The sequence below is a fragment of the Hoplias malabaricus genome, chromosome 10 (assembly GCF_029633855.1).
Source record: "Hoplias malabaricus isolate fHopMal1 chromosome 10, fHopMal1.hap1, whole genome shotgun sequence".
NCBI lineage: Eukaryota > Metazoa > Chordata > Actinopteri > Characiformes > Erythrinidae > Hoplias > Hoplias malabaricus.
In genome coordinates, this window is record NC_089809.1 from 10,244,270 (window position 1) to 10,261,861 (window position 17,592).

The following is a 17,592-nucleotide window of genomic DNA, read 5'->3' on the forward strand; positions in this document are numbered from 1 at the left end:
TACTGTTTTAACCGAGCCTGTTAAGTATATTGGTTAGAAGACTAGTCAGAAATAACATATTATATATTTTATATATAGGAGTGTCAGTCAAAACACAACACAATTAGTAGAAGTGGTTAGTTTAATGGATAATAATGCTGCCCAACTCACTACAGACTATGGTTCAATTGCCTGTTTGGAAAAAAGTCAATAAGTCTACGTTAGCTAGGGTGACCTTTTTTGTTTTCAAACTTGGAGCAGAATAGCGGTATGGGGCAGATGAACACATGCAGTGGGTGAAAGGATTGGTTTTCTGAGGGGAGGTGTATGCTTTCATTTAATTAGTCGCACCATTACATTGTGTATAGAGTAGTGGTGTTAATAGTTAATAAGAATAAAAATAATACATTTATAAGGCACTGTTTAAGAACCCAAAGATGACAGTGACAGAAAACATAAAGAAAACAGGAAAACAAACATTTATGCTACTGGGAGGTAGCTTGCAATGGAGAATGTGAGTTTTAAGCTGAGATTTGAAAGAAGACTGAAAATTTCACTGGACCTGTGGGGAAAGAGGGTTCCAGAGACTGGGAGCAACTCTAGAGAAAGCCCAGTCACCTAAGCTGTGAAGATTGAAAATGGGAATGGATAGTTGCCTAGTGGTGGAAGATCCATGGGTGCAATAGGGTCTATAAGGCTGAAGAAAAACTGACAGGTAGGAAGGGGCAAGTTTATTTAAGGTTTGTATGTGAGCAACAGGATTTTAGGGAGCCAGTGAAGATTATAAAGGACAATTGAGAAATAAGGGATCGTTGACAAATGCTTCCATAACCATGCAACTATGTTACTGTTCTTTAATACATAAACAGCTAGTCTTGGACAAGTTAACTAACAAATACCAGTTTTTGGCCTATAACATTATTTCTTTGTGTTCAGCATTTATTCCCAAACAATAACAACAACAACAACAACAACACTTAATGCCTTTTACATAATATTATTTGTGTTTGTGTGAAAGGTGTGTACATGACCGATCTATGTTGGCATGCGAGAAGGCCGAACCTCTTTTCTCTTCCCGAAAAGAAAACATGACTGGGAAAAAGAAGACGTATGGTCACCCTAGATTGGACTACATTTGAAACATGGTTAAAGCTGTCATAAATATAAACGTAACTGAGATTAATACGTACTGATTTTTTTTTCATACATTGATCAGTAGCAAGTAAAAGAAAAAGCATTGAATGAGATGTCCAAACTTTTGACTAAAACTATGAAGGAACACATATAGTTATGCAGTAAACAAAAAAGTGTCGTCACTTGGAATGGTTTTCAGTGAACAGCCTCGTCAAGAGTTCATTTGTAGAACTGCTCGCCTTCTTAATGTGTTTGAGACCATTACTTGGGTTGTGCAGAGGTAGGTTAGGTACACATTCTATAAATTGAATAGCCCTGTTCCACCAATGACTGAAAAGATGTGTCCAAACCTTTGACTGGTACTGTATGTATATGATGTCCTCCTAGTAGTATTGCAATCAGTCAAAATATTTTCACTTTTTCTGGGTCCTACTTTTTAATATATTTGCATTAATTATACATAAATGCTAACAAAACCTTGAAATATTGTACCTTGCCAAGATATTTAATCTGCTCCTCCACTCTCTTTCTACAGGCCAAGGCTGCAAGCACAGAGGAAATTTGCCCAGTCTCAGCCAAGCTCTCCAAATGCAACTCCGGTTAAGCTACTGGAGGCAATGCCACCCAGCCCTAGCCTTCCTCTCAGTGATCTCACCAAGTGCAAACCCAAAACAGAGGACTTCCTCACATTCCTCTGTCTAAGAGGTAAGCCAGGATTCTGCATCAGAGAAATTAAACTAAGTAGGCTTGATGGTTAGGCTAATTCTTTTTAATTATTTCTCAGTGTTTTATGTTATTAGTACGATTACAGAATAAATTGCAGTTGTTGCTGATTTTTGGGGGACTTCAACCTAGTACACCCCTCAACCAAAACACAAACCGCTACCGTTTGACTAACAGGTTTCTTTGCCACTCAGAGAGTGCTGTTGATTGCAGTGCTGTGTTTCTGGCTGCTGTCCCAGCCATCGCGGAGTTCTGCTTAACGCTTAACTGCAGCTTCTTAATCTGTTCAACCTCACTCCTCGGCTTGTTTTTGTGGCTCTTCTAATTATTCTCGTGGGGAAGACATCGGAAAGTCCTTCCTCTTGGGCCCTCTGCCACTCCAGGCCATTACGACCTAATATTCACTCTGACAGAGCTAATGTCTCCCCTTTTTCAAACAAAACTGTGTCATGTCGATCACAATTTGGCTTCGGTGACAAGGCCAGCTGGAATGTGATTAGGTACTGTGGCAAAACATTCATTCATTCATTTATTCATTGTCTGTAACCGCTTATCGAGGGTCACAGTGGGACTGGAGCCTACCTGGAATCACTGGTCACAAGGCGGGAACACACCCTCGAGAGGGTGCCAGTCCATTGCAAGGTGACACACACTCACATTCCCTCAAACACTCACACCTATGGACACTTTTGAGTAGCCAATCCACCTACCAGCGTGAAACCTGAGCACCTGAAGGAAACCCATGTGGACAAAGGAACAACACACCAAATTCCTCACAGGCTCGAACCCACCCATTTCAGGACCCTGGAGTGAGAGTGGCACTACCTGTTGTGCCACCGTGTTACCCCTGATGCATAACAATATTCTGAAATCTCTAAAATGATCTCTATTTTAATCATGGCAGTCATTCCAAGCAAGACTCAATTTGGTTCTAGTTCAGGGAATACAAAGGCTTTGATTAGTTTGAAGGGAATGGCACTTAATAAAAAAAAAACCATAAAAACGTTTTTTGTTTGTTTGTAACTTTTATGTATTAAAAATTATTTCATAGTCTTCAAAGTTATACTGCTGCATTCCATTAGAACCTGGTTGTCAGAATTTCAAGTAAGAAATTTAAGTCGGAATGCCTCAACATATCAGATTGTCTACTTTGAAAGTCATGATAGCCTAACTAACGCTGAGTTCAGAGTCCAAGATGGCTGCCCTAATATCAACAGTAGTGGTCGACCGATGGATGCCTCCGCTCACGAGACTGCTTATCTAAAAATGCCTACTGGCATAGCCGCAGTAAGCCTAATAAGTCGGGCTGCTGTGGTGGGATGTTAGAGCTCCCCCTTTTATTCATTTCAAAATTGTACATGCTGACAGTAGTTGATGATATGAAACGTGCCTGGACAAAATGTTTCCTGAGAACACACAGTTAGACATTAATTCCCACCTTTCAAAGCTCAATAACATGTACATAATTCAAAATTAATAACATGTACAGTGTTTACAATGTTTACTGTCTGTACAGTCACATTGATTCTGGTCATTTATTGAGAAAATGCAAATAATGTTATTTGGGAATTGTAGTTTTAGCAAGCCTTTAACCAGCTAAACTAGGTCTTAACCTATTGTTCTCATCTCAACTCAACAGTCTGCTAACATAAGTGACTGATCTGAGTTTTAAGATTCTCAAAGATACTCACAGTCGGTTGCTTTTGCTAACTGGAGATTTAAGTTGTTGTCTTACGTTAGCAGTCCGAAAGCTAGTGTTAACAGCAATTTGGGGAAACGAACGTTCTACATACAGTTTCTGCATTTTTGCGCGTGTGCCTGTGTGAGTGCGTGTGTGCGTCTCTCTCACTTTGCGTTAACACCCGCTTGGAATAGTTAGCGAGATGCTGCGAGAGCTTTCTGTGAGGGTGGGGCCATTTATTAGAAGACAGAAAACTTTGTTCTCTGCATTACAACTTGCTGCTCGTAACTGGGAATATGCTTAAAACAAAGCAGTTGCTACCATGTGCACTTCTCTGACATTTTTTTATTTTTGCAGTGTTTACAAGGAGATGCTGTGCACTAAAACGTTTTATTTTTTTATTCATAGAGGTTTTTCTACAGAGTTCAGTTTTTGATTACTTATCTAATTAAGTGGAGACAATAAACAAATATATATATATTTTCTGTGTTGAAGCAAATAATACATTAATGTTAAATAAATGTTAATTGAGTCTAAAGATCTATCTGCTTGTAAATGCAGTTGATAAGTGCACTGAGATTTTATTTTTCATTTACAATTTGGCTCGTGGAGCTGATAAAAAGGACAATGAGTGTAAATACAAGGTAGGTGTTCCTAATCCAGTAGTCGTTCAGTGTAAATTGTATATTAAAAGTGGTACTGGGCTGGTTTGACCAACCTATTTGCACCTAATGCATATTTAGGTTTGAGTCCTTCCAATTAATAATGTCATTATATAATTTAATTTAAAATGAAAAATCATACCAGTCGTTTAAGGTAGCTTTTGTGTCAGTTATCACGTGTAGTTAAAATTTTCCCCCATCCTCTCCACAAAGTTGCTGTTTCATCAAGAGTGTCAAGCCAGAGCAAACATGGCAGGATCAAATTGAATTATTCCCCCACACACACACACACACACACACACACACACACACACTCACTCACTCAGAGGTCTGTAAAGACAGAGAGCAGACTGATTAGATTTGCCTTGCGTTATTGGCTGGGGGCAAAGTGGGTTAATGGATTTTCAGACATAAAAGATGTAAATGAAAGAGTATTTCCCCCGTCTCATGTTTCATCCTCATAGTTCCTAACCTCCAGCCACTAAGAGCAGCACATTACCGTATGTGTGTTGAAATGTAATTGGAGCTTATATTTAAGCAAAAGCCATGATGGGTAATTGATGCCACTCAAGAAACCTGCCAGATTTACTAAATCATATTTATACTGGTCATTCATGTGTTATCTGTAATGGTAGCGCTATTTATTAGAGTTGGTTAGGTCTATAGTAAGTGACTCAAAGTCATAGTATATACCAGTATTCACCAGGTTCTTATTCCAATTTTCATTATGTCTTAAATAGTACAGCAGTTATATTTTGGCTATTTTGAACATTTGCAGTTACTCCTTATATTGTGTTCGCCTCAAAAAAGTGATGTTGTATTACTGAAGTTTGAATACTTACAAGTCAGGTAAAAAGGCAGGTATAATGAGTGTGAATTTGGCTTCTTATTTATTAGTTTCTGGTTCAGATTCACTAGAAATACATTCAAATTTGGATCAGCTACATTCAAGTTCAGATTCAAATGTATATTTTCTACCACCTTAAATTGTACACTTTAAAATGCAACTTTAAAATGCCATTTCAATACAATATTTATTGCAGATAGATTGTTGATTTTATGTATAATATGAGTTTACATTGTGAGCAGACTAAATAAAACAGAATTTGCATAAATTTAATTACAATGCAGGATACAGTTATTATAATTGTACTCAGCAGCACTTCCCACTAATGGATCTCTATCATTAAAGATATCAGCTGAGGACCTATTTTATTTTTCCTTTGGAGCCAATGACAATAGCCTGCAGCTCTAGGCTCTCATTAGCTCATGCTAAACGCCTTGAAGTTGGGGGCTTAACAAGCCATCTCAGTGTTCTGTGGATTCTAGCATGAAGCAGTACTCCCTGTGAACAAGCTCAGAGCAGAAATGATTAATAATTGATCATTTTCAATAATTGATCACAATTTTAAAGGAATCCTTTAGTATTTTTCTACTTAATCTATAGTCACCACATATTTCTCACAACACATTTTTCTTGTATATAGAAAAGACCAGAACCTTCAAAAAGCTATTGTTTAGGAACTGCCTAGAATGTACAACATATGCCCAAACATTTATATGCACCCCTGTATTCAGTTACTTTATGGTGCTTCCGCTGTGTGGATTAAAAACGTAATTCTGCACATAAGGTTACCATAAACACTGACAAGTGTTGGCAAGAGGGGAATAACAACCTCAGCTTTGAGCCGTGAAGCAGTGGAACATTGTTTTCTGGACAGCACCATTCAGTATTTTTCTGGGTGGAGTTGTAGTGGAATTTGTGATTCAGAATTATCATACATCATCTTTTCCTCACCTAACTAATATTATCATGGCTAAATGCCATAAAAGGCTCACAGAAATGAGGCTATATCTAGTGTTAAGTCTTCCCTGAAGGCTGTTGAAGCAGCAAACCAGCAAAATTAAGTTATAAAGTTATAGAGTTATAAAATTTGGCCAAGGAAATCATCACTTAGTGACTTTGGCTATAAAGAAATCAGAATTGAAATCCATAAAATGTGTCCCTGGCTCACACTACTACACTAGCAAATGCCTCCCTATAAATCCCTATAATAAAAAAAGAAAGAATCAATTATACAGATTTACAACTCCATCTAAAAATTCATTTGAGTGAAGAATTCATGAGTGTTCTACAAAAAATGTGTTATACATAAGAGTTTACTGTGGGAATTCAGTGGAATTCAATATCTAATGGCTTCTATGGGTGTTTTTAGCCTTGTGGAATTGGCTTGTAATGTGAGCACTACTGTAGCTTGGAGATTTTACCAATGGCTAGTTTGTGCTGGATGTAGAGGAGTGTGATATTGACAAAAATCATAAATTTCTGATTTTTATTTATTTTTTGATAAGGATACATAGACAATAAACAGACAAAATAGTTATTGTGCATCATTTGGTGTTTGTAAAGGCCTTATATAATATTAGCTTACACTTATAAAAAGTTATTAATGAAAACAACATATGTAAGGAAAACATTTTTAAATAAAACTAAAACTGCTGTTTTTCTCCCTCTGCTTTTGTCCACACTTTCCCTATCCACATGTGCATACACACACACACACACACACGTTAACAGGGCTAAACACCACCACCATTTTCAAAGCCAAATCACCTCCAGTGATGTAGATTGCGAGGCTGGTGGTGTTTGTATTTCAGTAATGTCAGCTCATGCATTAAGATATTATTGTAGATGATACGCAAGCTGCATGTTTGCATTTCTTAGTGATTGACAAAACTCTCTGGCCAACCAACGCCCAGCAAGGTTTAGTCCTTAGCTTGTTTGGAACCACAAGTCAGCAGGCACTAAAACGTTATCTGGTTCCAGGTACCAAGTACCAGATTTGCCTAATCCAAAAGCAAATAGGAAGAGTGGAGAGGCACACAATCCAAGCTGCTTGAGTCTAGTGTGAAGTTTCCACAATCAGTGATGGTTTGGGGAGCCATGTCATCTGCTGGTGTTGGTCCACTGTGTTATATCAAGTCCACAGTCAGTGCAGTCGTCTACCAGGAAATTTTAGAGCACTTCATGCTTCCCTCTGCTGACAAGCTTTATGGAGATGTGGATATCATTTTCCAACAGGACTTGGCACCTGTTCACGCGGCCAAAAGTTCCAATACCTGGTTTAATAACCACAGTATCTCTGTGCTTGATTGGCTAGCAAACTCGCCTGACCTAAACCTCATAAAGAATCTATGGGCTACTGTCCAGAGGAAGATGGCAGATGCAGACGCAACAATGCAGACAAGCTGAAGGCTGTAATCAAAGCAACCTGGGCTTCCATAACATGTCAGCAGTGCCAAAGGCTGATCGCCTCCATGCCACTCTGCACTGATGCAGTAATTCAGGCACCGACCAAGTATTGAGTGCATATACTGTACCAACATTTCTGTATTAAATATCTTTTTTTTTTTAATCAGTCTTATTTAATATTAACATTTTCTGAGATAATGACATTTGGGTTTTCATTGGCTGTAAGCCATAATCATCAACATTAAAATAAATACATTCATGAAATAGATCCCTCTGTTTGTAATGAATCTATATATTATATGAGTTTCACTTTTTGGATTGAATTACTAAAATACATTTTTGATGATATTCTAATTTATTGAGATGCACCTGTAATGTTGGAATATATTTGGGTTTTCTTTTAAATGACAGGATTGGATGTATTCACTCCTATTCCCACTATTATAGATATCTTTCTTCCCATGGACAAAGGCATCCATGTACACATTCAGCACCTAGCGGTTGCACGCACAATCGTATGTTATAGCCCAAACTGGTCACATGCACCCTGTGACCCTGCTGCAGATAAATGGCCATTGAGGGCATGTGTAGAGCCTGTGGACAGCCCCTCCATTATGAGCTGCAGAGCCTTCAGCAAGGATTAGGAACAGGTTGGATGAAAGGGGATTGGGGCCACGCTGCCATCTCAACCATTAACCTCTCTCTGCTGTTTCTGGGCCTCCGGCTTGTAGCAGAGAACCACAGAAAGGACAACGAATGCCAGAAGATGAAGCTGCATATTCTTACATAGGATCTGTTGAAATAAAACAGAGCATTTGCTTTCAGCAGTTGTTTTTCTGAGAATTTTAGTCGGCTCACATCTTCAATAAGCTGCCGCTGTACCACAGGGATGTTTTGGTTTTAGAACTGAGGCGTACACTAAGAAGTTGTCAGCAACAACTGTTCATCTACACACAGAGAAAGAGACATTACAGTGGGGTTGCTGTTCATAAATACTACAATAACAAATATTTATTAGAATATTTATGTGTTATGCTATTTTTTATGCTAAATTTTTTGTCAGCATGGGAGTATCCCTACTTGATTGTCCCCACACCATTTTGACCTCCCTTGTGTTTGGAGGGAGTTTTCCTTGCTACTGTTGTATCGACTAAAGCTGCTTTGTTATAATTTATTCTAGACTTATAATATATTCTATATTTAATATTTATTCTGTAATTACTAGAGATGCATGAATAATGATACTTCATGTTCATTTACTCATACTCATAATCGCAAACGAGACTCCAATACCAACATCTGATACCTTGAGTCTAGAGCACATAGTTGCACTAATGAGCAGACAACTCAAAATGTCGGTGATCTGGAATTATTTCACAATCTGTGATGGCAAAGCAGACTGCAGTGAGAAGTCGTGAGTCACTGAGAGCCGTGAGTATGCTACACTCGACTGTCCTTGAACAAGTTGGTTTTTCTTTTCACTTAAGTTTTTCCATTTTGCGAGAGCACTGTTCGTTGCCCGACTTGGTTTTTCCTCAAATTAAATTATTCTCCCCGCTCGCGAATTTTGAATTGTAGCCGATGCCAAAGATCAGGCTGCTTCTCTTAAATAAACACGAGCTTGTTGCATCTCATGTTACTAATTTATAGATACATACTTTACTGGTGGTTTAATGTGGGAAAATGCTAAATAAATGATTCCAGAAATTAACAATATTTTTTTTAATTAAACAAAAATATTTTAATTAATAACTACACTATTAGACTTGTGAAGGACTGGCGCCCCTCCAGGGTTTGGTCCCGCCTTGCGCCTGATGATTCCGGGTAGGCTCTGGACCCACCGTGACCCTGAACTGGATAAGTGTTTACAGACAATGAATAAATGAATGAACTACAGTATTACACAATGCCCCTGATTGCTTAATTCTAAATAAGTATCATTATCGGCATTTACAAAAATACACATACTTGTACTTTATTGTTTGGGGGGAAAAATGGTATTCATGCATCCCTAATTGTTACAATTGAAATTAAGCTTTTCTGTCTTTTTGTGAGTGATTTCTTCCATTGTATTAGATAACAGAATATCATACACTGTCAGAAACCACTAAGTCAAATTATATTTGAGATTACCTAACAAATCATGGTATAAGGAAAGTGTATGATGATTAGTATTCATTAAGCATAAACACCAATATAAGCTCTGTCTTGTTTCCACTTTTTTGGGCCTTGTCGTAAACTTAGAATTGTGTGATTCTTTTAAAAAACTAATTATTACTTTATATTTAATGCTGGCAACATTAAACATCCATATTTAACTTGTTTACAATTATTTTATGTCAGTTAATCAATTTACGAAATTTGGGCACACCTTCCTCCTATAATTCAATCTTATTACAGAGCCTAGTCACCTATTAGTGGTTTCGTCTAGAAATGTAAACACAGTTTTGTTACTTAAGAGATCAGAAGATTACATTTCCTTCTCTCTCGTCTTTCTCTTACTCAATCTCTCTCTCACACACACACATACACACACACAGCTCCTTTTACATCTTGTAATTCTTTTAAAGAATTGTTGAAGCTGGAACATGGAGGAGTTAAAGCCACAAGCTGCGCTGTAGCATTCATTTTCTCCATTAAGCACATAAAAGATTATTATTATTATTACTTATTTAAAATCATGAAAAAGATTATATATATATATATATATATATATATATATATATATATATATATATATAGTAAAAAAGAACAGTTTCCTCAAGTCAGTTTGTCATGCATATCACACTACACATCTGTCACCCTCCCAAAAATAAATGGCATGTTAGTATTTTAATTATATGTTATGTGATTACATTTTTTAATCAATAGACATTGCTAATATAAATATGATACCGTTGTGTTGATTTTATACAGATTCTTTTATTTTACATTTAAATATTAAAACTTCAGTCATAAGAAGGGACAAGGAGATTAATCATGAACAGCTGTATTTATATTGTATGCTGGGGCTTCTAAGTGTTTCAAGTGTTAGTGTCATCAACAAGAGATTGTGAGTCTGATGGAGTTTTGGGTGAAGGGGGTTAGATAGTCCTCTATTTAGCTAGATATTCAGTTGACAACAGCTTAAAAGTAATGGATTGGTTTGTTGGATGCTAGTCTTCAACCTCCCAGCTTATTACCATTGTTTGATTGGAGGAGACTTAGGTTAGTCTTACGTGGGGGAGGGGGACATTGGGTTATTAAAATTGTAAGCTGTTTAAGTAGCTTCATATCTATCATGTTTGCTCAAACCCTCACCTCCGTCTGGTTTAGCTAATGACTTTCCATAACCCCCCCCCACCCCCCAGGTTCTCCTGCGTTGCCCAGCAACATGAAGTACTTTGGCAGTGCTCAGGACGATGAAGACGCAGAAGAGGAAGAAGAAGACGAGGACATAGAGCTAAAGGAGCTGGTGGCCTGCAGAGCATCCACATCCTGTCAGACTAGTCCGCGCAAGAGCAAATCCTCGAGCAGAGTTGTTGCCAACGGACATGGTAATTTCAGCCCTTCACACCACAAACCCACTCACACAAAGCTCACAGCTATTTAATGCTCTGAAATGTCTACAATTATTACTGTCAGTCTGTAGAGCTGTTTAAATGAAACATAACATGAAAAAACACCTTTACCACATATTCGAAAATAATTTAGAATGGTGTATTTTTTACAACTGTAGGCTAATGTTTGAGTGTTGCATCTCAAATGATAAGTTGTGGAAAATAATTTGGAAAATTAGTGGAAGTTAATGAGTAACTGGTATTTAAGGGAACATCTACGATTGTGGGGAACTTCAGTTCTCTCTGGTTTGTATAAGTTCAGAAGCTCTGCGTCTTTTAAGGTGGGATGTTATTTGTACATGGCTGAAGTTTATCTTGTCTGTAAGTTTTTAATTTAATTTGATTTACCACAGAAATTTGTAATTAGAGCTGTTTAGTTTTGGAGCACTTTCGGCACGTGTTTTCTTTCATGCAGTTGGTGCTCTCCCAAATTAAAAATGGGTTGCTACGTTAATAATCTGAAACAGCAAAAATAAATCAATATTACCCATCTATGGAGCAGCAATAAAGCAATATCCTCATCTCTTTTTATAAATTTCAGCATTGATATGGCTCTGTTGTTTTCTGCTGTGAGGAAGCCTAGCATGTCTGACCGAGCCACTATTTTTTTGGGGGGGGGGATTTTTTGTGTACTGAAAACCAGGGCTTTGCAAAAAAAATTACACATGATTTTAGCATGCCAACAAACTGGAGAGTGAGCCAATGTTGAGAAAATATATTCAGAATTTTATAAAAAATTTTTGATTGAACTTAGGAACTTGACCTTTTAGATGGTCTCTGAATTTGGCCCAGTTATACATTATTTATTTTTCCAGTTTAATCCAAACTCTTTTGACAGGTCTGGGGCTGTATTTTTAACATTTTTCTATGGTTGCTTTTGTTTTCATAAAACTCAAAAGCCATGCAGTATAAATTGAAGGTTTATTTTTTTTAAAAACTTACTTCAATAAGGTCTATATGTGTAATAATGGGTATAAAGCCAGGTATTTAGTTTTATGACTGTGACAACTGCACGTTTAATGCTTAAACTTTATCCAGTAATTAGATTTTTCCAACATTTTATTTTATTTCTTGTAATAAAAAAGCCCACATTTAGTGTCGGTTTAGTGTGTTATTGAAAGCAAGCTGTAAACAGAGCAGACATTTGGTTTTCATTGCTGGGCCTCAGTAAGGTGAGTTATAGCTGTGTCTCACCCCACACTGTGCAGTTAATGACCCGTGTCTATACACAGCACTCTGTCAGATTGCCTACATTAACTGTATACTGTCCATATAGCGCAGGGTGTGCACATTCACTCAAGCATGCTGCACATGTACATGCTACAGAACAAAGGGCTAGTATGCTGCAACATATTCCTTTAAGTCAATGTGATAAGAAGAGCACATGGTTTTGTGATTCCTTAGTTATAGTTGAAGCAGACAAATTTGTTTGGAAATGTGGAGTAGTACCCACGCAGACACCAGGAGAAAACAAATAATAAACTTAATATTAAGCTTCAAAATCACTGTGAAAACTTACTGACCTGTGATAGGGAGAATTGAGCCACTGTCTTCACTATTCTGGGCTCAGCACTGCAGATACTGCTCTATGTAACTTTTAGAGGAGGGTAGGAAACCACACCCCCTAAGTCCCCCTCCCTATTGAGTTCAGGACTGTATTAAAATGAATTATACTAGGGGTAGCGACAGGAGCAATAAAGCTACCTAGCTAAATATTACCTAGTGTTCCTTGTTTGTTTGTTTTTTTTTTAAATAAATTTAATTCTTAATATTACACCAGAGTTACCTTAAATTGATGCACAAAAACATTTAAAATCTATCTGTACACTTAATAAATCTAAAATGTGACATATATGTTGCACCAGCAAGTTTAGAAATTATGCCTTTTATGCCTTAAAATATGCAAAACAAATTTTTGTCTGGGGCACCTAGTTTTTTTCATCTGAATATGAAAATTAGAGAAAAAGTACAGCAATAACTCTGCATTTCAATAATAGTGAGCTATGGAAGAGCACCCTAGTCTAGTGTATATTTAGGACAAGTGCTGAGTTTCTTGCTATGTTGTACTTAGATAAGTGTGATTAGGAACACTCAGTCATTTGCAACTATTTGCACATTAATGGAGGCAGTGTGATCTTCCCTGACACTTTTTTTTGTGGTGAAGAAATGTGATGAGCATTTATCACGTGTTTAAGAAGGGAAAAAAAGCAGGCTGCATAATGTGTATAGGCCTTATACATTGCTCATGTCAGCTAGAAGGATATAAAGCTCCCCACCACTGGTAAGGTGCAGTGGAGCTGCTTTCTGTGGAGTGATAGGGCTCCATCAAGTGTCTCTAAGATGTGTAGAAGTGAACTTTTTGCTTCAAAACTAATCATACAACATTAGTATTTAACTAATGCTCTTTTCAAGTCTTTACAACAAAGTTCCTACTTCTTGTGTAAAGCCTTCACCCTGGATTTCAAAATCATTTTGAATAATTTCCAAATAATTTTGGTTCTTTAGTGTTCTTGCTCCATTTCTCTGCCTTTTTCCATATGTGTAACTAGACTCATTGGCCACTCAGCACAATCAGCTGTGTAATCTGAACCCGTGGTCACATGCTTCTCCCCTACATTCTATATATGTCTGAGGGGGCATCAAACCTTCGTCTTGCCTCAGTTCAAAAGTTGAACCTGACCTCAGTGGCACAGTGTTTAAAGGGATAGTGCAAAAAAACAAAACAAAAAAACTTACATAACGTTACTATATTATAATGCACCCATTATTGACACAGACATTCAATTGCACACAAAAATAACTTGTATAATCTCCATTGAGAAGCAAGGCCCATTGCAATGGGACACTTTGGAACAGCATGTATGGAGCAGGTAATGTTCCCTTCTTATTAAAGTTTCTGGTTTTACCTTACACAATACTGTCATCCCGAAAATGTCACAAAAGAGCTTTTATCACGTCCTTTAGGCTATTTTTACTGGCCCCAGGACAGCAGTGTCTGGAGCGACCCTGTGTGTCACAGCGCTCATCATAATGCACAGATCTGATTGGCTGAGCTTCACGTGTGATACACAGAAACACATACGACTAGTCTGGCAATTTCCTGGAGTGCTAAAACTGAACCGTAATGACCAGAAGAGTCACACCATTTAAAACAAACACTCTGTTCAAAATTAAACAGTTCCTAATAGTTTATCAGTTACAGGTCCAGATCCATATAAGACAGTGTCTGGGTCTGGACCCGGACCGCAGTCCGCCTTTTCGTGACCCCTGGTCTAGAGCATTGGGTTGTGAAGGATTGGAATTGTGTTCTCTGGAATAATAAATCGCAATTCAGTATCTTTGGATACTTCAGAATGGCCTGATCAAGACATAATCACACATCATTACCTGACATACAAAACTACTGTTCTTATGGCTGGATGCAATACAATTTCCACAGAAATGTCCCAGCATCTATAGTAAACACTTTCTATAAGAGTAGCAGCAAAGGGAGGCACGCTTCCTATACCCTTGATTTCAGAAGGTAGATTGGAAGGATATGGGATCATAAATATTGGACATACAGTGTATTGCAATCCAGCCAATAGATATTGGTGCCTTAGAAGTGCTTATTTCATTGTGCACTGGAGTACTATTGCAAACTGTATTTGGACACTAAAAGATGCGTTTCATTTTGAACCGATATGGGATATGAGTCCAAAATATGCAATTTATTCTATGACATTGTGACTAGACATATCGAAAAGGATTTACAAGTGTATACTGGCCCCCTGGCCTCTGAGTTCCTTATTTTCATTTCAGAAAGTTGGCAACTCGACACTGGAGCAACAAGGCTAAAATAGCTAACAACATTGTGCCAGTTTGCATTAAGCAAACTTCATAAAGCATTTGGAAGCAATTAACTGTCTAATTTGTCTGTCTTCTACAGCATTTATTTCTTCATAGGAAAGAAGAGCTGGCACCAAACCCTGAAAAGTAGCTCAAGACCACTATCCATTCTTCACAAAACATTAGTTTGTTGCTGTCCAGAGAAAAACTTGTATCTGTATTTTTGTTGAGATTTAGTTTATGTCACAATTTGAATACAGCAGTTGTTCTTCACATTGTGTGAAAATTCCACAATGAATGGACAAATAGAAAAGCACCAAAAAGTGGAATCCTATATCAGTGCTATACTGAAGAATCTTTCTGTTGTCAGTGTTTGTCTGTGGAGACTTCATTGCTGTATGCTTGATTTTATGCACTTGTTAGCAAAGAACTCAGCTAAACCACTTGAACTAAGTAATTGGTTTTGTCTTTTGTCAGTCCCTTAGGTTATTTCTTTTTTAATTTTTTCCTTGTGTGTCTGTGACAAATGTGCCATTTTATTTAGGTATTTTCACAGTGACAGGTACTGTGAAAACAGTGAAGAACCTAAATTATTTTTAAACTCAGCACTAAAAACTGGTGAAGCATGAACAAAGTGAGAAGATTCCAAACAGAGACAAACCTGCGACTTTTATGTTGATAAGTTGTCATCTTTTAAAAATATAAAACCATACGCGGTTAGTTGGTGGGCAGATCGTGCATTTTTACCTCCAAATCCCAAATTTGGATATTACCAACGATCTTTTTTTTTTTACAATATAAGTGTGTTTACTTGTGAACAGTTCTGAAACTATAAATTCCTGGAAGCCCACATCTGGGTGCAGGGTTTGTTAATATTTATAATATATATAGTCACGAAACTGCCCAAGGTTTTTAGCTCTGCTTCCTCTGAGGCAGAATTGTCCTGCACATTTGAGTTATGACTGCTGCTCAGTAGAAGTTGCAGAATGATATACAGTACAGTTGTGCTGCCTCTGAGGCAGATACTAAAGAGAACACTCTCAAAAAACTGTGACTGTGGTGGTACCCTCAACAGTATATTGTCTGTACCTTAAATTATGGAACATAGTAGAACCTTATTCTATTATAATTGTAAATTTGAAATATTATGTTAATTTCACACACCCCATTTAATCTCTGGACGTATATTCTGTTGTTTTACCCAGTTCGGTAATGAAAGATTACAAATTTTCACCTCTCCTTCAGGAGAACAGTATGTAATGTACTTTTATCCCCACTTTTGTAACTTTAAATGTACATTTGACAATAATGCACTTCTACCGTACCTGAGAGTGTAGAAAAGAAATTTTGCACATATGGTTTATGACTGCAGTCTTTGAAGAAGCTGCAGAATGACACATAATAAAGCTCTGATTCCTCAGAGGCAGCAATCATGCACTATTTCACTTTGTGCTAGTACCTGCCTCAGACGAAGCAGAATATTGTTGTGTAACATTCTGTAGCTCCTTCAGTGGCAGCAGTCATAAACCAGGGATGCAGGGATGTACTTCTTCAGAATCAGCCTCAGAAAAATCCTATTGCACATTTATTTCTTCTAAAGTCTTTTTCTTTTTAAATTTTCCCTCATATTGCAAACTTTCACAAAACACTACTCTATTTTTTCACCACTAAAAGGAAGTGAACAAAAAGAAAATGCTCCAATTTTTACAGACTTATTACAGTAAAGCCTTGGTATTCTGAATACCTTGAAAATAGCGACCCAAACAAAGCTGTCATACTTTTTACATATTTAAATGACCAATTACTATGCATGTCCACATACATTTTATCATATAGTGGACATTTCTCCATAAGTGTGAAGAGAATATGTGTTTTATTATGAAGTAATTCAGCCATAGAAATAATAATACTGCTAAATATATGCTTATAAACAAGTTAACACACACATTTGTTCTGCCAGACAGTGACTTGTTTCTGGCTATTTTGGGTATCATTACATTTTAATTGAATCTGAACCTTTTTTGCTGTAAGAGGAGATGCTCTGATTTTCATAGCATACACTGAGGCTAGTCTGTGTGGTTCTACATGTGGAATTGGACATTGGAATCACTTTGGTGTGAGGCCATATGAAATCAGGAATCATGTCATGCCATCATGCTTCATAAAACAAACGAGAAGTTTTTCCCCCCTCTCAGTTTTGGACTAGCCACACCGAACCAAGTAAGATGCTTTTATGTGTGCCTTTGGCTGAGCTCCAAGCTGTTTGGTTGATATGTTGGTCCCAGGAGGAGCTACAGTATGATTTTCATTTAGAAAACATACCCAAAAAAAAAGCCTGGTGGTGTTGATTGTGTTTTTCTGAGGCAGTCTTTTTTGTTGTTGTTTTGTGAGAAACACTGAACAATCTTGGTTGGATTAGTTTAAATGGCCATGAGCAGCTAAGCAGAGGCTGAAAATGCTAAATGTCTGTAGCTTTCTCTGTGGAGGACTATAATCTGTCCAAAGATGTAGGATATAAGAAAGTGGTTCATTAATTAAAAAAATTCTTAGCTTGGAGAATTAGCCAGTTTCGCTTGCTAGAGAATTAGCCTAATCTCAGTTTCTAGTAGTTTTTGTAGTAGTAGTAGTTTTTTCTAGTTGTAATTCATTTAGAATTTTGTATTTTTCTGCATAAATATGACCTAAAAAACAAAAATATGTTTGGTCATTCATTTATTGAGGAAAATAATGTAG

General features: G+C 37.2%; 1 protein-coding gene across 1 annotated transcript in view; it reads left to right on the plus strand.

Moving 5' to 3' along the window:
• Window positions 1-17,592, plus strand: part of jarid2a (jumonji and AT-rich interaction domain containing 2a) — a 105,470-nt gene that overhangs the window by 43,684 nt on the left and 44,194 nt on the right. Inside the window, exons 4-5 of the mRNA XM_066682931.1 lie at window positions 1,649-1,818; window positions 10,783-10,968. Coding sequence (XP_066539028.1) covers window positions 1,649-1,818; window positions 10,783-10,968 — 356 coding nt within the window. The remainder of the gene's footprint in view (window positions 1-1,648; window positions 1,819-10,782; window positions 10,969-17,592) is intronic.